Source organism: Berkeleyomyces rouxiae, assembly GCF_048999995.1.
Source record: "Berkeleyomyces rouxiae strain 22BRR77 chromosome Unknown BrBRR77_ptg000001l, whole genome shotgun sequence".
Classification (NCBI taxonomy): Eukaryota; Fungi; Ascomycota; class Sordariomycetes; order Microascales; family Ceratocystidaceae; genus Berkeleyomyces; species Berkeleyomyces rouxiae.
In genome coordinates, this window is record NW_027396491.1 from 3494698 (window position 1) to 3513530 (window position 18833).

Here is an 18833-nt window from a genome sequence, read left to right on the forward strand (position 1 = left end):
TTGGTTAGTTAACTATAGCATGCACTTGTCGTCCATGTCACTAGCATCAGGGCGAGAAGCCAGTCGCCCCCCTGTCGTACCAACCAACCCCGCATTTCTTTTATCGCTCAACCATGACGCTACTCCGTCTATTCATAGATAACAAACCAAACAACAAGCCCATGGGCGTCGGCTGGGCCATGGAAGGCTCAGAGAGACTCTTTGTTTTTCGAGATACGAGTGCCATCATACTCGTTAATTCACCCACCCACAATGTGCCCTTCGAGGCCCGCATGCTAACATCGCATCGCCATCGGGACTGCACGCCTGCGCTGCGGCCACAAGCGACGGTCCAGAATGAGTCCATCCGGGTGCTCCGCAATTGCGCCGGTGGTACAAATGTGTACATACATGTATGCATTCGTTCACACATACAACCGCCACCCAGAGATAACAAAGAGAGAGGCCCGAGACGCGCTGGGCGCTCCTTGTACACATACATCAGTATTAATCATCAACAAAAACTAGCTCGACTAGCGGCTATCCAGATGACACATCGCCGTGGTTGGCCTCGATTGGATTGGGTTTGAATTTGTCGAGAAAATGCAATCAGGGACAAATATGAGGCGGTCAGGACCGCCAGGCAAACGCCGAAATAATGCCCCAAGAATAAGGCAAGTCAGATAGAGTCGCGCTATGTGTAAAACCTGGAAAGGCAACGCCGCCTGCCTCCAGCCATGGGCCGTCATTATCCGCCACGTTTAGCCACCAAACCTCCCTTTTTTATTGTTGTGATGTTTTCGTCTTTTGCCGGCGGCCATCCCGAGACAAAACGAGCATCGGCAGGCGGCCTGGGAGCCTAGCTTTGGCTGTAGTTATTTGCTGTTTATCGCTAGTTTGCTAGTCAATAATGCGCTCGTTTCGCAGTTGAAAATAAATAGTGGGGCCCCGACTAGGTACCTACTACTTCTGTCGCACGGCTCTCTTTGGTGGCACCCTCACCAATGCTGTAAGTAGCGGGTACTTCCAAACACCGCCCCGTGTGAAACTTGCTGCGCATCGTTCCGGCTTATGGCTTCCAGCACTTTCCCCTTCTTTCTCTACTCACAAACCAAGTGCATGCTAGCAGTGCAAGTACAAGTACTTATCTCATCACATACTAATGCACTTGCATGCTTGTACATGTACTCGCTCACAGCCCCCCCTGGGCTGGCGTCATTCACAAACTAGGCGCCGCTGGTACCTTCCTTGTTTCCATGAGGTCTTATAAAAGGCGGCCTGCCACCCTCTTCTACAAATATCTCATCTTTCCTTTAACATGTATCCTACCCTATCTCCATCTACTTCTTCTTCTTGCGTTTTGCTCCCTTCCTTTCTCTTATCGCAGTCATCAAACTCTCGCCAACATCTCAGATCCAGACACCATGCAGATCTTCGTCAAGACTTGTACGTTTATTTCTCATCTATCTTTCTTTCATTACCATACGATTACTGACTCATCTTGCAGTGACCGGCAAGACCATCACCCTCGAGGTCGAATCTTCTGATACCATTGACAATGTCAAGTCCAAGATCCAGGACAAGGAGGGCATCCCTCCGGACCAGCAGCGCCTGATCTTTGCTGGAAAGCAGCTCGAGGATGGTCGCACACTTTCTGACTACAACATCCAGAAAGAGTCCACCCTCCATCTCGTCCTCCGTCTGCGTGGTGGTATGCAGATTTGTAAGTTGTCGTGCCCATTCTGAGGTCTCTCTTCAACATGTACTAACACCTGACTACAGTCGTCAAGACCCTCACTGGCAAGACCATTACTCTCGAAGTCGAGTCCTCTGATACCATTGACAATGTCAAGTCCAAGATCCAGGACAAGGAGGGCATCCCTCCGGACCAGCAGCGCCTGATCTTTGCTGGAAAGCAGCTTGAGGACGGTCGCACACTTTCCGACTACAACATTCAGAAGGAATCAACCCTCCATCTAGTTCTGCGTCTCCGTGGTGGTATGCAAATCTTCGTCAAGACCCTTACCGGCAAGACCATTACTCTCGAAGTCGAGTCCTCGGACACTATCGACAACGTGAAGTCCAAGATCCAGGACAAGGAGGGCATCCCTCCGGACCAGCAGCGCCTGATCTTTGCTGGAAAGCAGCTCGAGGATGGTCGCACACTTTCTGACTACAACATCCAGAAAGAGTCTACACTGCATCTGGTTCTGCGTCTTCGTGGTGGCCAGTAGATGTGTCTTTTTGCTTTTGTGTTTTTTGTTTTATTTTTCCTACACCTCGGTAAAGCGCCTGGCAGGAGTGTTCATTTTGTTGTAACATGGGAACAACAGCCCCCATTGTTGACATTATGCTTTTATGAATAATAATATTCGGCAGTATTTCTTTTGCCTATGACACCACTTTATCTCTCAATCAAGTGTGAATGTACATAATTCGAAATGCACCGATGATGGGATTTACCACCTTCGGTCCATAAGCGCACAGTCCTGGCTTTGGTCTCGCGAAGCATTGACGAAGATGGCACCAAGTACAAAGTGGATCACGATGACGCAATGCGACTCATACATGAACATTATCGGATCCTGCCAAGTTGTTGCCGAAGCGTTAGACAGCAGCAAAATCGCACAAACTGACTACATGCCATGTCCCAAGAAGCTTTGCAGAAGTTAGATGTCTGCCAAATTTTCGGCGAAACTTTTACAAGAAGACGTTTCCAATCACTCTTCTTTTGCCATAACTAGTAACTAGATAAATATGTGGTTAGTTAGTTACATGCAATGTAACTAGTTAAAACAAAAACAGAACATACACGTCCGCCTACTTCACCGTACAGGATCTCTCACCAGTCAAAATATTAGCAGCTAGAGCAACATCAAGATAACAAGCCCCGGCGGCAAGTGTAGATGAGTAGATACAGTTGTTCCAAGCTACGCGATAGATGGGCATCAAGCTTTACTCCTCACATATCCTCGGTAGAAATGAGTTCGTCGCTGGTAGTATGGGGCTCAGCAGGTCCGTTTTCACGCGATGAAGCTTCCTCTGTCCTACCGTAGAGCAAAGCCACCTTTCGGCAGCGGATTGACAACTTGGCACGCTTGAAAGCGAGTTCCTTGTCTTCGGCGAAAGTGCGTGAGCTGAAATAGCGCGTGGGCGCATGAGAAGAGTCTCGCATCATTTGGAGAAGTGTAAAGGCAAAGTCCTGCAAGGAGTGGACCGTCTGCTGACTCGGGCTGTCTCCGGGTCTGATGCAAATAGCGGCGGCGTCGATGCGGTCTCGCATGGCATTCAGCTCGGGGTTGCGGCGCAAAAAGCCCCATGCCCAGTTGCCGTCGATGATTGTGTCGTTGCCAGTGGCCGTCAGCATGGCCTGGGCCGCTTCCTGGAGCACATCGTTGGAGGCAGTATTTCCTACAGACTCTTGGTCGATGGCCCATTCGGTCAACTGGGCCTCTTGCACGGGTGTAAGCTGCTGTGTCGCAGGGGACGTTCTGGGTCTCAGGCGGGAGAAGTAGAGGTCAAGGTGTCTTTGTAGCGACGCGGCCGGGATACGCTCCTTGTGAGCAGCCACAGCGATGCTGGTGCCTCGGTCCATATCGAGCAGGGCCCTCACCAACCTGTTCTTCTGGCTCTCGCGCATTGTGAAGAGATTTGTGTTTTCCGCGGAGTTTCTTTGCTAGGTTGTGATAGGTAAACACACTTGGGTGATGGCTAGTGGTGATGGTTGGATCTCATGTTAGAAAATCAAAGAGACTTCTTCTCGCAATGGAAACGGCGACGCGACATCTCGTGTTTATATACACACAAGATCGTGGTCGGCTACAAGATGCTTCTAGCAAGCTTCATGGTCGGAGCCACGTCATCACGTGATTGTGACAGCTATTTAGCTAGTTTGACGTTGATTGGGATAGGTGGGATAGCCTCATCCGTTCACTGCCTAACTTTCACATCCGGACCTTCAAACTACAAGAAAGTCTTCATTGTCAGACCCCTGACGTTGTTGTTCTACAAGCAGCAATAGTGTGACGACTAGGGCCACTTGAGGTAACCCCACTATAGTTAGTTATTCCAAAGCTTCCATGACGTACGCATCCACCTGGGCTCTGCTTTTTTTCTATTTTCAGCCTTGGCTACTTGCGACACTTCTTCACTCCATCACCACCGCGGTTTTAATATTTTGCCACAAACACTCGATACAGAACTCCTAGGCCATAATCACCAACATCGCTTTCTTCTATCATTAGCCTGCGTCAACATCTCCCGCGGCTCGACCAAACTCCAGGCGTTACTCCTTTACGGCGCCTTCCAACAGTCACCCCTCCTCTGAGAAGCTACACAGTTACCATGGCAAGCTCTGCCGGAGAGGCTTCCTCTAGCTCACAGCCGCATGCTCCCGCTTTTCTAGATCTGGGCCCGACCCTCGGCGGATTGGGATTGGCGACAAAAGCTCACTTCCAAACGATATACGCCAACGACGCGGATACTGACTGGGGAGTGGTGCATATTTACCGACAAGGCACGCAGAAGCCCGACATCAAACGGCCACTCAATATCTCAAAACTACGCCCTCAGCCAGAAGCCCTGCGACAGTCTACCATCTTATGTATACCAGACGTGCCCAGCTGCACATCCCATGGAGAAGTGCTTAGATTTGTCGGCGACGTCTGGGCAGAGAATGTCAGTCATATTCGCATGGTCACCACAGAAAATGTGTCGCATGACTTGATGCTGCTCAAACTCCGTGATTGGGACACGGCTAGCAGATTTAGGAAAGAGTTCAATGGCAGGCAACTCAACGATCGCACGGTATGTCCTGTAGATTTTTATAGAGCGCATATTGTATTGACGACCCACTAACATGTGCCCCATCTCTGTTGCAGACTGAACCGTGCCGCGTTTTCTTTGTCAAGTCAATCGAAGTTGAATCGACAACTGAGCCAAACGAAACCCATCTTTCCTCGAGCTCAACCACCCCACGCCCGTTTGTTCCCTCAATCCCAAGTCTGCCCGATATTCCCATCTGCCCGGTATGTCTGGAGCGCATGGACGATACAAGTGGACTCATCACGATTGCCTGTCAACACATTTTCCATTGCACATGTTTACAAAAGTGGCAGGACGGTGGCTGCCCGGTATGTCGTTTTGCCAGCGCTGCTGATGACTATATACCAGGCGCACAGCCATTTGGACAGGATGTTTCAAATCTCTGTAGCGTTTGCGACTGTACATCCGACCTGTGGATATGCCTCATCTGCGGACATGTAGGCTGCGGGCGCTACAAAGGCGCCCATGCAAAGGACCACTGGAAAGAAACAGCGCATAACTTCGCGCTGGAGATTGAGACGCAGTACGTCTGGGACTACGGCGACGACAAGTGGGTTCACAGGTTCATTCGTGAAAAGGGTAACGGAAAGCTCGTGGAACTGCCGGACCGCCATCTCAGCCGGCCAGGGCAAACCTCGGCGGAGCAGGACGAGCCCAAGGAAGAGGAAGAAACCGTTCCTCTAGAAAAGTACGAGGCCATGGCTATGGAGTACACACAGATGCTTGGCAACCAGCTCGAGTCACAGCGCATCTACTACGAAGACCTTGTTTCCAAGACCATGGAAAAGGCTACCAAGGCAGCCGAAAGCGCTGAAAGCAGCAAGGCGCAAGTCCAGGCCCTTACCTCGGATGTGGACCGTCTCAACGCTACCATCAAGGGGCTTAAAGAGGACGTCGTGAGGCTCACGCGCGGCATGGACCACGAAGCTGCGCGTGCAGCAAAGGCACAGGACCTAGCACGTAGTCTAGGCAAGTCGCTTCAGGAGGAAAAAGAGGTCAACAAGGGCCTCATGAGACGCATAGAGCATGTGACAGCGAAAAACGAAACATACGAGGGTCAGCTCCAGGGCATGAAGACAGAGATGGCGGGGCTGCAAGAGATGAACCATGATCTCACAATGTTCATCTCTGGACAGGAGAAGTTGAGAGAGATGGAAAATGAAGGTAAGATTGATAGAGAAGAGATGGAGGGCGCCTCAACAAGTGCGCCCACCAAGAACCGCAGACGAAAGAACTAGGGAGGCTACTGAACAGCAAAAAAAAACCAGGCTCTATTAGAGCAGACGACCCGTTACTCCGGGACACACATTGAGCAACCCTGAGACTTATTTTCGATCCGTGTCAGCAATAGTTTCATTCTCGGGTGGGGGTTGTTGGGCTCGCTTGAACGAATCGTATAGCCATGTAGTTAATTAACACTCGACATATCTTAGGGTTCTCTCAAAACCAGCCAATCCTGAACGTTCTGAACAACAAGAAGTGTATGTACATACACATAACTGAGTGTCTCAGCTTGCTGGCCTCCTTGCATACAGTTGATTAGCCATCTCTTGGCTGTTTCTTTGACTAAGCAGCACCGCATCCTTTCCAAGTCGAGACCTCGACCCCAAGCCCGCATTTTCCGGGGAAATGGGCATTATCAAAGCCATTCATGTTGCATGGACATATTGCTTCCCCTGTTGACAAGCCCATGAGGCCGTCAAGATGCCGCAGAACCGACCAATCACAGTGCCCAGATGCTCTCAGGCAGCCACTTTTAGTTCCTTTTCCCCATAGTTAACTAGTCAATAGCTTGAATATATTGCCTGTGTGGACCCACTTTTCCGTCCCCATTCCATGGAAGACTAGGCTCTTCTTTTTCATGTGGGGAACGAATCAAAGCATCGTAGCTTTGAGAAGAAGAAACCTGTTGAGGTTGAAGCCCAGACAAAGACACTTGAAACCCCTTTTGGCGTTTTTACTTGGACGGCCATGAGATAGCGGACCCCGTCAATCAAGACTGCACCACAAGCACGCCACCAGTAGAAGCTAGACGTCTTCGAAATATTGCCACATATCCACCCTCGTCAAGTCGCCTGTGTGCTTAGTTAGGGCCGCCCACGCAACCCAGCCATCGGCTGTTCTGTTTCGGAATCGGAAGAGCTTCCTGCGTTGGCCGAAAGCTTCGGATTTATCGAGTACGGAATCAGACTTGTTATAAAAGAGCTTGCTGTGTTCTCATTCTCCGACTTTTCGAACCCCCCCCCTCCACACCCGGCGGACAAGCAGGTCAAGACAAGCGCCTGAACACCCCTCTTTCCTGCCCCTCCTTCTCGGCTTTTCCATGCGCACGCTTTAAAGCTTCAGATAAGTATTCGATTTATATCAGCGAAAGCAATGGCGATCCAAACACCACCTGCCCCTCCGGCAGTCGTCTCCCCAGACGCAGCAGCGTCGGCTACACAGCCAGCGCCGCAGCCAACCCAGGCCAAGGCCTCCACCAGTCGCAAGGAGCTCTACCCTATGGTAAACTGGAAGTACGACGTCTTCTCATGGATCATGTCGATTTTGATTGACCTCTTCTTCCGCGAAGTCCATCCTCGCGGCTCATGGAAGGTTCCCACGACTGGTCCTGTACTGTTCGTGGCTGCTCCCCACGCCAATCAGGTACGATATCACATGCATTCATGCAGCATCTTTCTTCCCTCTGCTTCCTTCTAGTCGCTGACATATTCCTGCTTGTTTCTTCAGTTCGTCGATGGCATTGTGTTGCAACGAACGCTCCGTCAAGAGGCTGGCCGCCGCATCTCCCTCCTGATCGCCCAAAAGTCCGTTCACGGCTTCATCGGCTGGGGGTCTCGCCAGACCGGCTCCGTCCCCGTCGGCCGTGCTCAAGACTCCGCCAAGCCCGCGTCCGGAACCATATACCTCCCCGACCCCATCAACGACCCAACCCTTGTTCGCGGCATTGGCACTCGCTTCGGCGAAGGCGAGGGTGTTGTTGGTGGTCTTCTTTTTCTCCCTGCCGGAAAGAAAACCGCGAGCTCTAGTGTCGATATTGCCGAGATTATCAGCCCGACAGAAATTCGCCTGCGTCGCGCCTTCAAAGGAAAGCTGTCTATGCAACAGCTTACCGGTCGCAACGATATAAGTGAGGACGGAAGTCTAACGAAATCCGATGTTGGTGGATCCCATCCTGGATATCAAGGCACCAAATTTAAACTTGCGCCACATATTGATCAGACTGTAGTATACCATGCTGTCTTTGATCGTCTCAAATCTGGCGGATGTGTTGGTATTTTCCCAGAAGGCGGTAGCCATGATCGGACAGAACTACTTCCTCTCAAAGCTGGTGTGGCTATCATGGCCCTTGGAGCTTTGGCCGAGGCACCAGACTGCGGGTTGACCATTGTGCCTGTGGGAATGAACTATTTCCATGCTCACAAGTTCCGGTCGCGGGCCGTTGTCGAGTTTGGTCCCCCGATTGAGGTCCCAAGCAAGCTAGTAAACATGTACCAAAACAACGAGCGCCGTGACGCCATCGGCCAACTTCTAGACACCATTTACCAGGGCCTAAGCTCTGTAACTGTTTCGACCCCCGATTACGATACCCTCATGCTTATCCAAGCCGCGCGCCGCCTGTACAACCCCGCAGGCACCTTTGGAAAGAAGCTACCGCTTCCCGTGGTCGTGGAGTTTAACCGCCGCCTGGCCAAGGGATATGAACGCTACAAGGATGACGAGCGCATCAAGCAGCTTATGGGCGCTGTACAGGACTACAACACACGTCTACGGTATTTGAACCTGCGGGACCACCAAGTGCAATATGCTACCATGTCGTTACCCAAGGTTGTGTTTACTTTCATATATCGTGTGCTTAAGCTGCTCATGCTGTCTATTGCAGTGATGCCCGGCGTCGTTCTCTTTTCTCCTGTCTTCATTGCTACCAAGGTCATCAGCATGAAGAAGGCAAAGGAGGCCCTGGCAGGCTCGAGCGTCAAGATTCAGGGCAATGATGTAATTGCGACGTGGAAACTCCTGGTTGCCCTCGCGGTAACTCCTACTCTCTACAACCTTTACTCCATTCTTGTCACTGTCAAGGTCTACAAGGACCGTTTCTGGGGCTATGCTCCCGACTGGATTCCCCTATGGCTGGTATTCATTGGTGCGTGGGTAGGCCTTGTCGGTATTACATTTGCCAGCTTGCGTTTCGGTGAGGTTGGTATGGATATTTTCAAGTCGCTGCGTCCTCTTTTCCTGTGTCTCTTCCCCTACAGCAGTTACAGTATGACGCACCTACGTGAACGTCGCAACGAGCTGAGCGCCCAAGTAACCGACGTGATCAACGAACTTGGCCCCGAGATGTTCCCCGACTTTGGCCGACGCCGGCGCGAAGCCGCTGAAAAGCAAAAGAAGAAGGAGCAAGAAGACCACCGGCCGATATCCGCAGGCTCCGGCGCCTCATCCCCGCCCAGCTCGCACCTGGCGTCGCCCGAGACGGCGCAGACAATTGCGCAGCGTGATACGAAAAAGAGCTCGCGGCTGCTGCCGCGCAACGACTCGTTCAGCAACATTGGCGGTCACGGCATGTTCTCGACGCGGCCGCCGAGTCGCAACCGCAGCCGCAACAGCTCCGTGGTTAACTTTGCCGGATTTACCACACTAGACTCCAAGGACGGATTCGACGAGGCGACACGCAAGATTCATGAGGCTATGCGATTGAGACGGCGCAAGAGTAGTGGTGGTGCTAAAATGGTGATTGTTTCGGATGATGATGATTCGGAGCTTGAGGAGCAGCCGACAGACGAGTTTGAGGAGGGCTCGGCAGAGGCTGAATATGATGAAGCGCGGAAGAAGATGGCTTAGTTGTAAGTCTCGGAGGGGGTATATACTGGGTATTCACGCTCTACCCTTTTTTCTTTCTTTCACGGGCAGGGGCTGTTGATGATTTATTTGGAGTTGTTTCTTTCTTGTAACTAGTTAGACATTTTTTCTTTGGCTAACACCAGCTGGTAATTATCATAATGTTTTTTTTGTCTGACTTTGTGAATTTTCTTCACGGTCTTCGGAACATCGGAACTCCGCCTTTTTCAGTAGAGCAGATTTCACTGCAATATCGAATAAAGATATATGTGTGAATCGTGCGTCGTGGTCAAAAGTCGGGACAGACTCGGATTTACGATGGAAGGAAGATCCCGATGCTGTGTTCTTTTGGTGAAAAGGAACACGTACGTAACTAGGGTCTGGGGTTAGGCACTTGGGGCGCTTAGAACCGGTGAGCGAGCTAATATCATCGGTGTTAACTAACACAGGTGGTGACCCGTATACGTACGACAATGAACAGACCACTCCCCACCGGCAAGGAAAGAAGAAAGAAAAAAAGGGGAAAAAAAAGCTTTGCCAGCCAATACGATGCCTTCAAACTCTTCGATGCGTGCAAATGACTGATTCTGGGGGTTTGGCCACTAGCCTAGGATCGAACCTGAAGCGGGTGCTGCTGGCGGACGTACGCAAATCTCGCGGGCTTTGGCTGCACCTGATTGATAAGCCGCGCGGTTTTGCTAATCGCATAGGGCTGTTTGCGCTCAGCGTTCGTCCCTTGGTTCTCCATACTTTTTTAGGGCAGTCCAGTCCCCCCCCGGTAGGACCAAATAAAGCTAGAGACGGCATTGCTTGGAGAGTTCACGTTCACTGGCTGGGTTTGCAGAAAGGCGACTGTTGTTTATCAATCTGTCATTTCTCTATATATCTAACAAGACGTCCCGTCCCGTCCATACAATTCTGAATCGATAGAGCCGCCTTCACTGCGCCGAGAATCCGACTTTTCAACTCTGCGATTCAACCTCACGCCATAGCTTCTTTTTTTGTCTCCTTGACACAACAATGGCTACCAAACTCCGTTCGTTGTTCTACAAAGTCACAATTGGTGACTCGTCCGGTTCAACATGGTCGACGCTCTTTCCCACGACGAATCCAGAGACTGACGGAGACGACTGCTTGCGCGACTGCGAAAGCTGCTCTATCAAGTACCCCAAGTCGTTCAGTATCAACGAGACCGAAGAATTGTATGGCCACATCAAGGGCTTCAGTACGCATGTGCTGGTCGCCACGGGGAAGTCTGACTGGGTGCGCGATGTTGCCGATGAGAAGGGCAGTATCATGCAGGCCATCAGCAAGGCGGCCAGTCCTACCAACGGCGTAAGTATCTGCTGACACGTTGGAGGGTAGACCTGCGCAAGGGTCCAATAAAGTTTCGGCGCATCCCACTCGATCCAGATATGGCCCTACTGAACAGGTCGGGGACATGGAATCCAGAGTCAATAATGGGACACAAAGACCCGTGGGGTGCGTTTTCCACAGCGAGCTAACATCTTCGGCTGCGTGCCGTTTCCTTAGAAACTTATGCTATCTGCCTCCAACATGCCCCAGCCCTCGGGCACTACCGACTATGACGAGCCCACACGTGTGCTGCTGCTCCCTGCCTTTGTCTATCTCGACCAGGTGACACCTGCTAATGTGCCGACACTAATCGAGTCGTACATCAATGTTGCGCCCACATCGACTACGGAGCTCGCCCCGTTTGAGCTGCCCGAGACGATGGGCGCCAGCCCCACCGGCCATGACGCTGCCACGGGCTCCAAGACGCCGATTTCGCCGCAGATTGTCGCCTCACAGTGCCCGCATAGCGTTGTAATTCTGATGTGCTCACAAAAAACGCGCGATGCTCGCTGCGGCCAGAGTGCGCCGCTACTGAAGCGCGAACTGGAGCGCCACCTCCGGCCGCTTGGTCTATACCGCGACTATGACGACACGCGGCCAGGCGGTGTTGGCATTTACTTTATTTCGCACGTGGGCGGTCACAAGTTCTCGGCCAACATGATGGTTTACCGCAGACCAAATGCCTTTGGCCTCGATGATGTGGAGCGCGCTAAGCTGGGCGAGGGTGAAGTGTTGAAGCCCAACAAGATCGACATCAAGCCGCTGGGTGAAGACGTCGGCGCTGCTCAGTGCATGTGGCTTGCTAGAGTCTTCCCGCAAGATTGCGAGAACATTGTCAAGTACACAGTTTTGCAAGGGAAGCTCGTCAAGCCGGAATCCCAACTGCGGGGAGGATACAACCGCGAGAACGGGTTGTTTAGTTGGTAGGTAGCAGAGAGTAGGAGTTGAGCAGTATCAAGGGTATAGACAGCACACATAAGAGTACCAACTCAATAGCCATGCGTGGCTTCGTGCAGAATATTTCATAGCGACGACAGCTTGCCAGGAATAAACATGTCTGTTGGTATGTTGGCCCCTTGTAGTTGGTGAGGGGGACAATATGGGGAGTTGGATTCTTTAGGTAGACCGCCAGCATGTATTGGGCCTGTTGTTCTGACCGCCCAACATGGGAGCAATCATGAAACAACAAAGCTTATATGCGAGAACACTTTGTTCATTTTGTGGCTTCGCAAGCTTGCTGTGGTTTGACTATCCGGTCTCAGGATGCAGCATGTCAGAATGGAGAATCAATGGTTCGGAGTAGTAAATTAGCTTGTGGCTAAGGCCTCCTTGCGTGGCTCCCGCGGCTTCAGAGGGGGAAGTAAATCCTGCCAGTCATTGCCATGGAGACGCGAGCCACATTGTTTACAGAACTGCACCCCTCCACGCTATATTCGTTGTAGCACGGCAGCCAGGCTCAGATAGCAGCCGCAAGCACAAGGTGGGAGGGGAGGTTGGACAAGCTCCCAGCTACCGACAGATAACCGCAGACGTACTGTATTGTACTGTTGTGATGTTGTGGTGTTGCTACCCAGGCGGTGGGTGACGTACAAAAGAAGCATAGACGAAGAGCAGATAGAAGACGCCCACCCATTCCTTCCGCTTAGCCAAAACAACACAAACACACACGGGCTGGTTTCCTTGGTAAGCGCTGCAGCGGCTGGCGAGATCTTGGATGCTGGTTATAACTGACTATTACTGCCCGCCTCTCCGGTGCCCTCCAGGCTCGCCTTTGTCGTTTTGGTGTTTTCCCTTGTTTTCCCTGGTCTTGGTCCACTTTAAGCACGGAAAGCAATAGCCTTCTTTGAGCATTCATTCTTCAACTTTGCATCCAGGGCAGCTGCCTATTCCAAGCTTCAATCCCCACGGGACAAAGCTTCCTTCTTCGTGTACAAGTTCTGGCGAGGCTGAGGCGGCTTCTGATTTTTTATTTGCGATCCGCGCTGTAATGCAGCCAGACTACTCTCCTCGTCAACCACATATTCATGTATTTTTTTTTTTTTTTGCTCACCTCGTCTATTTGCCTTCACCCGATATTTCCTATTGCTCTCTGCTTTCCCGCGCCCTGCTACGCACTTCTCCCTATTCGCACGCCGACAAATCTCAACCGCTTCTTGACCGTTATCGCCATCGCCATCGCCACCGCCGCCTCTCCTATCGCGTGACTACCGCCCATCGCCCTCCATACAATTACGCTCCCGCCCTCGATGGCTTCACAGGTTTCATCCGGAGTCCTGCGGTCGGGCCCACCGTCGCCCACCAAGCAGCGGCTCAAGTCTCTCATCAACCGCCGCAGTGACTCCACCGAGATAAACTCTTCCGCCTCCTCGCCCATGTCAGTTCCCAGCGAAAACGCCTCAGCTCCCGCTTTGTCTCTGCCCATATTCTCGCAGTACTCGGCTGGAAATCCGCTGGGCGAAATTCACCACAACCAGAGCAACAATCGATCCCCCAACCGCTCACCCATCCGATTGCCTGAAAAGGGATATTTCAACCCTGTGGCCGGCTCCATGTCAAGTCCAAGAGGAAGGTCAAACGATCGCGAGAGAGAATCTAGAAAAGATATTGATGCAAAAAGAGGCCCTCTTGCCGCCTTCACCGGCTCCGGAGCTCCCTTCAAAGAAAGCTCTCGTTTTAAGAGTCGCGAGCCTTCGCCTACCAAGGGCCATAAGAAGACCAAATCAACCACGAATCTCACTAGCTTCTTGAGCCGACCAAAAACCGCCAAGAAAGAGGACGACAACGGGCCGATGATCTACAAGGACAAGGAAAACAGAACACCTCCTTCTAGCATGGCTCCGACCTCACAGAAAACACCCATTTACCAGCAATTCTGCGCTGACTCTGGGCCCATGTCTTCCCACACCAGCAGTCCGCAAAGTAGTGGTACGTCGCCACCACAATCTTCACGCGAGACCACTGAACGGGCCAAGACCAGCCAGTCTTCTAAAATGTCCCTTCGTGGCGCTTTCGGCCACAGCCGCGCAAAGAGCATGTCCGCCGGCTCTAGCATGCCCATGCACACAACCACCAAAAAACGAAGTACAGAGCTGTCAATTGACCCCAAGGATATCGACAAGCATCTTGAAGCCATGCTTGATCGCCGAAACATACCCGAAAATCAGCGCTACAAGATGCGCAATCTTGCCAAAACTATCAAAATGGAATTCATTCGCCAGGACTGGGCTGAAATGGCTGCGGCTGCCAACAAACATGAACAGCAGTCCAAGACGGTCGGTGTCAGCCGAAGAGAACAACAGTCCAACGATGTAGCAGTTGAAGGCGACGGAGAAATCCAGCCTGCAAAAACGAAGAGAAGCAGAGGTCGTAGCTTCACCTTGTCTCGAATAAACAAGACCGGCAAGAAAGGTGATAAGACACTCTCCTTGGGCCGGCACCTGCGGTCCAAGTCCAACGAGACTCTGGCTGACGAGAAGCCCCTCGACTCTCCCTTTGCCAATGCCTACGACGGCACGTCTGGAAATAGCGGAAGTGGTAACGGGACTGGTTTGTTGGCCAAAATTATGGGCACCACGCCAGCAGATTTTGTGTCATATCTGCGGAAAGTTACCAAGCCACAGGCTGTTGAAGTGGGAAAGCTACACAAGCTGCGGCTGCTACTTCGAAACGAAGCTGTGTCTTGGATTGAAGACTTTATCAAGCAGGGCGGTATGGAAGAGATGGTCGGTCTCTTGCACCGAGTTATGGAAGTTGAGTGGCGGTAAGTAGTTGGCGCTGGCCTGCGTATACAAGACGCCAAGTTGCGGAACTTTCTCAACTAACTCCGGTAATAGTGATGATCACGAGGACTCGCTGCTTCATGAGACTCTGTTGTGTCTCAAGGCCCTTTCTACCACCGCTGTTGCACAGGTCTACATACACTCTATCCAGAATGATCTTTTTCCACGCTTACTACATCTTCTTTTCGATCCAGAAAAGAAGGGCCCCAGCGAGTTTACTACGCGAAACATCATCACCTCTATTCTATTCATGTACATCGAATCTGGTCTCCCAAATGATCGTATTACTCGTTCTGCAAACGTTCTAGCTCATTTGCGAGACCCCGAGCCACCAGAAGCCGAGAGACCACTTGGCTTCGTTATGAACATGCATCGCTCACGGCCATATCGAGTATGGAACAAGGAGGTGGTAAACGTAACCAAAGAAGTGTTCTGGATTTTCCTACATCACCTCAACATCGTGGCTGTTCCCGATAAGATGAATCTCGATCCCGAGAGTACATCCTCGACCGCGAGTAACGATGCGGAACCTGGAACAAAATTCATGTCTCGCCACTTTCCTGCTGAGCGGCCACCGGTGGCAGCAGCGCCCTACGTCGGTGGCGTCGAGTGGGATGCCACCAACTATTTGGCATCCCACGTTGATCTATTGAACGCCATTATTGCCTGCACTCCGTCTCGCGACGACCGGAATCGACTTCGCGGCGAGCTCCGCATATCAGGCTGGGAACGCTGCATGGGCGGTTCTCTCCGCTTGTGCAAGGAAAAGTTCTACCCGTCAGTGCACGAGGCTCTGCGCACCTGGGTGTCGGCAGCGGCAGAAGACGGCTGGGATGTTAAGGACGTGCGTTACGGACCGCCGCCCGAGAGTCGCAGCCGTAGCGTGTCGCCATCCAAATCCAAGGCCCAACCCTTAGCTCCAGCACCGCTAAACCTCGGCGGTTATTCCAATGGTAGCGGCCTAGGCCAGACCAAACCAACAGCTGATGCGGCTCCGCGGCTGGATCTTCCTGTACCAAAGATGCTCTCTGATAGTGACAGTGAGACAGCTTCGATGCGTGGACGTAACGCTATCCCGGCTGCAGACTACAGAGCAGATGATTCTTGGCTGCGCTAGAAACGTACTCTAGGCGTTTTTTACGATTGACTCGTATAAGCTGAGCCCTTTACTCGCCTTCCCTTTACATTTCTCAGGAGGTTATAGAGTAGCAATAACGTCTACAAGTACACTTGAACCCAGTATAGATGGTGAAGCGGCACCAGCCATGAGTTGTTCGCATTTGCGAGAACGAGAAGGTACAAGAGTACCAAGCTGGCCTATCACTCCAAACTTAAGAAAGGTCTAGTCCACTACACTGTCTATAGGCGTGTTTTATTGCCGTATGAAATTATGAAATACACACTCCTTGTATAATCCACCCCACGTAACTAAATTGCCTAGTGGTTGTCCCGATGAAGTTTGAAGGTTTCATGCACCGACTTGCCTATTTTAATGTCTGTGATAATCCGGCTTTCTACCATGGATATTTCAGGGAGCAGTTCTAGAACCTGGTTGGCCAGCTCTTTTGGTATGCAGACTACGCCATTCAATCTGTCGCTGAGAATAATGTCTCCGGGTCGGACGATGGTGCCGTCAATGTTCAGAGGTACCTGGACGGCATGGGGTGTAGAGGCTGCTCCAGCTCCAACAGTTGAAAGGCCCTTGTACCAGATCTAACAGAACAGTGGCGCGGTGATTTCAGTCAGTAACGTGCATCATATCAACAAGCAGACACCAAAAAAAGAAAAAAAAAGAACAAAAATAATACTCACCGCAAGCTCGCCGTTAGGCATCTCCTGGGCATCCCGAATGCGGCCATCCACCATGATGCCCTTGAGCTTCAAAATCCACATGCGCCGTGCAATGGTTCCGCCGCAGACAGCGTTCTTCTGGCCCCTAGGCTGCTGGATAACGACAATGGTTCCGGGGACCGACAGATCAGCCCAATGGCAGTCGGCGGGGATGTTTGCCAGCGGCGCAGACTCGGGCACGGGACTGCCCTTGCGCACAAACAGCACTGTCGATGCTAGCGCAGCCACCCGCTGCTCCGGCCGGTGCTGCCGCGATACCCATTCCCGCTGGCCGCCGCAGAGCGTAAAGTCAATCAGTACGCCGCCGCCGGGCACGTTGAGCTTTACCAGGGCGTCGGAAACGTCGCATGGACTGTATTTTGTGAATTCGGAGAGTCGGCTGGGGTCCATCGTCACGGGTGCTGTAATAATATTTTGCAGGTGCTAGGAGTAAGATAGATGGCGCCAGGCCGGGCACGAGAAGCTATGAGTGGGCAAATAATAAATATGTTCAGAATCAAGTGCACGAGAAGAAGCCGAGAATCTAGGAATAATCGCCTCTTTATGTGGTCTCGGTAAGCTTCGACGGGTTCGGCCTGGCTTGATCTCATATTATCTGTTGCGGTAGTTGGTTCAGCCAATCGGCGAGCCGGAGGAGTGGATGTTGGTGGCCGGCCATCTGGCCAATCAGAAGATGTAAATCTCACATGTATGGTATTCCCCAAGAAACCCAATCAGCATGTGAAGAGGGGGCTACGGCTCTCGAAAAACATCATGTGGCTACGTTGATTCTCTTCTCGGCTAACTAGCTGTATTCTCAGTCTATTTCCGGGATAGCAGGACAAACAGCCAGATATTTAGCCTCAGCATGTGGTTTACTTGCACACCAACTACTTAGTAGTTATAGTTACTTGGTTACTCATGTATGCAAGCGCAGCATTTGTATTAGTTAGATAACTAGCATCCCATGGCCCCGACCGACATCAGACTCAGAGCCAAGCCCAATCGGTGTGCTGCTTCTTGTCTTGCCCGTCACTGCTCCTTACATGCTCGCTTGGATGGAGAGATTCCTCCCGTCGTTTGGTTCCTTTGCGCGCCTTGTATGGCAGCTTGCATGTGGGTCTGACAACAGCAATGTCCTCTTACAGCTGTCAGTTGGAGAGGTGAGGACTCGTCGTCGTCGTCGTCGTCGTCTCGAGGCGCATGCACGCCCCACGCTCTCCAGCGGCATGGCGTTCTGCGCCCTGGCCTTGTTCTCCATGTGTCGGTAAACCAGGATTGGACTCAAGATGATGCGACAGGGGAGTTGAAAAAAAATGCCGCCCACCCTCACTGTCTCCCCGCCGAACTGTTCCGCGAGACGTCTCCGAACATGAAGACAAAAAAAAAAAAAAAAAAGAAAAAAAAAAAAAAGAATAACAACAACAACAACAAACAAAAGATTTGGAGAGTCGATTAACGACTCTCTCTAACCATTATGTTGACAAGAACGAGATTCGAACTCGCGCGGATTGCTCCACTGCGAAGGTCTTCCGGAGGAATCGACCTGAACACAGCGCCTTAGACCGCTCGGCCATCTTGCCTGGTGGTTGATGGTTGGTAACCGGCAAGACCGGGATTTGAAGCAAACTCGGTATGCGGTTCCGGGCATCTCGCCGGAAGCCATCAATAGTGAAAAAAGAAAAACCCGAGAGGAAGCTGGAGCCTCCGATAGCATGAAAGGCTATGGCCGGAAAGCAGGGCCGGGTCAGCACGGGCAAAGTCCTAGCGGCAAAATTGGGGCACGAAAACCTAGACAAGTGCCACATTCACTTCGGGTACGACACACCGCTGGGCTGCGAGCCTCCGCGTTCTAAGCGTTTTGTTCTTCTCGTTCAGGCGTAGACTTGCTCGTTTTATAGCTTTACTTTCCTCATAGGTGGACTGGCCGCCTGTAACGCCCATTCGACCAGTGAACGCTAGCACGCGGTGTAAAGATAGGCGATAACAACAACACAAAGGTAATTCGCGGTAGCCAACTTCACCGCTTCGTGCTTTCTGAGGCTAGCTTGGTCTTTGCCCTCCCGCCTGGCTCATCCTCTGGGGTATGAAGAAGACGTGAAATGAGAGCTGTGTCTGAGGAACACCCCAACGCTCTCTTTTGCTATGAGTGTGTAGATATAGTTAGCAGCTAACTTACAGGTTGGGTAAATTCATAAACAGTTCCCGTATGAGCTGTCACAT

The 18833-nt window shown here is 51.7% G+C and overlaps 7 protein-coding genes across 7 annotated transcripts; 5 read left to right on the forward strand and 2 right to left on the reverse strand.

The window, feature by feature from the left end:
• Positions 1 to 1403: 1403 nt before the first annotated feature.
• Positions 1404 to 2213, forward strand: BROUX77_000989 (uncharacterized protein; the record flags this gene model as incomplete). The annotated part of the gene is made up of 3 exons (XM_073753653.1): positions 1404 to 1425; positions 1487 to 1702; positions 1762 to 2213. 3 exons carry the CDS (start codon positions 1404 to 1406, stop codon positions 2211 to 2213), a joined length of 690 nt encoding a protein of 229 aa, XP_073609224.1.
• A 728-nt stretch (positions 2214 to 2941) lies between these two features.
• BROUX77_000990 (uncharacterized protein) lies at positions 2942 to 3619 on the reverse strand (the record flags this gene model as incomplete). Its single annotated transcript, XM_073753655.1, has 1 exon — positions 2942 to 3619. One exon carries the CDS (start codon positions 3617 to 3619, stop codon positions 2942 to 2944), a length of 678 nt encoding a protein of 225 aa, XP_073609225.1.
• A 704-nt stretch (positions 3620 to 4323) lies between these two features.
• On the forward strand, positions 4324 to 6041 carry BROUX77_000991 (uncharacterized protein; the record flags this gene model as incomplete). The annotated part of the gene is made up of 2 exons (XM_073753656.1): positions 4324 to 4785; positions 4860 to 6041. 2 exons carry the CDS (start codon positions 4324 to 4326, stop codon positions 6039 to 6041), a joined length of 1644 nt encoding a protein of 547 aa, XP_073609226.1.
• Positions 6042 to 7179: 1138 nt separating this feature from the next.
• BROUX77_000992 (uncharacterized protein) lies at positions 7180 to 9648 on the forward strand (the record flags this gene model as incomplete). Its single annotated transcript, XM_073753657.1, has 2 exons — positions 7180 to 7449; positions 7534 to 9648. The coding sequence occupies 2 exons, from the start codon at positions 7180 to 7182 to the stop codon at positions 9646 to 9648; spliced, it is 2385 nt and encodes a 794-aa protein (XP_073609227.1).
• A 1017-nt stretch (positions 9649 to 10665) lies between these two features.
• Positions 10666 to 11928, forward strand: BROUX77_000993 (uncharacterized protein; the record flags this gene model as incomplete). Its single annotated transcript, XM_073753658.1, has 2 exons — positions 10666 to 10980; positions 11179 to 11928. The coding sequence occupies 2 exons, from the start codon at positions 10666 to 10668 to the stop codon at positions 11926 to 11928; spliced, it is 1065 nt and encodes a 354-aa protein (XP_073609228.1).
• Positions 11929 to 13247: 1319 nt separating this feature from the next.
• BROUX77_000994 (uncharacterized protein) lies at positions 13248 to 15897 on the forward strand (the record flags this gene model as incomplete). The annotated part of the gene is made up of 2 exons (XM_073753659.1): positions 13248 to 14761; positions 14835 to 15897. 2 exons carry the CDS (start codon positions 13248 to 13250, stop codon positions 15895 to 15897), a joined length of 2577 nt encoding a protein of 858 aa, XP_073609229.1.
• Positions 15898 to 16217: 320 nt separating this feature from the next.
• On the reverse strand, positions 16218 to 17021 carry BROUX77_000995 (uncharacterized protein; the record flags this gene model as incomplete). The annotated part of the gene is made up of 2 exons (XM_073753660.1): positions 16218 to 16493; positions 16593 to 17021. The coding sequence occupies 2 exons, from the start codon at positions 17019 to 17021 to the stop codon at positions 16218 to 16220; spliced, it is 705 nt and encodes a 234-aa protein (XP_073609230.1).
• Positions 17022 to 18833: the final 1812 nt, after the last annotated feature.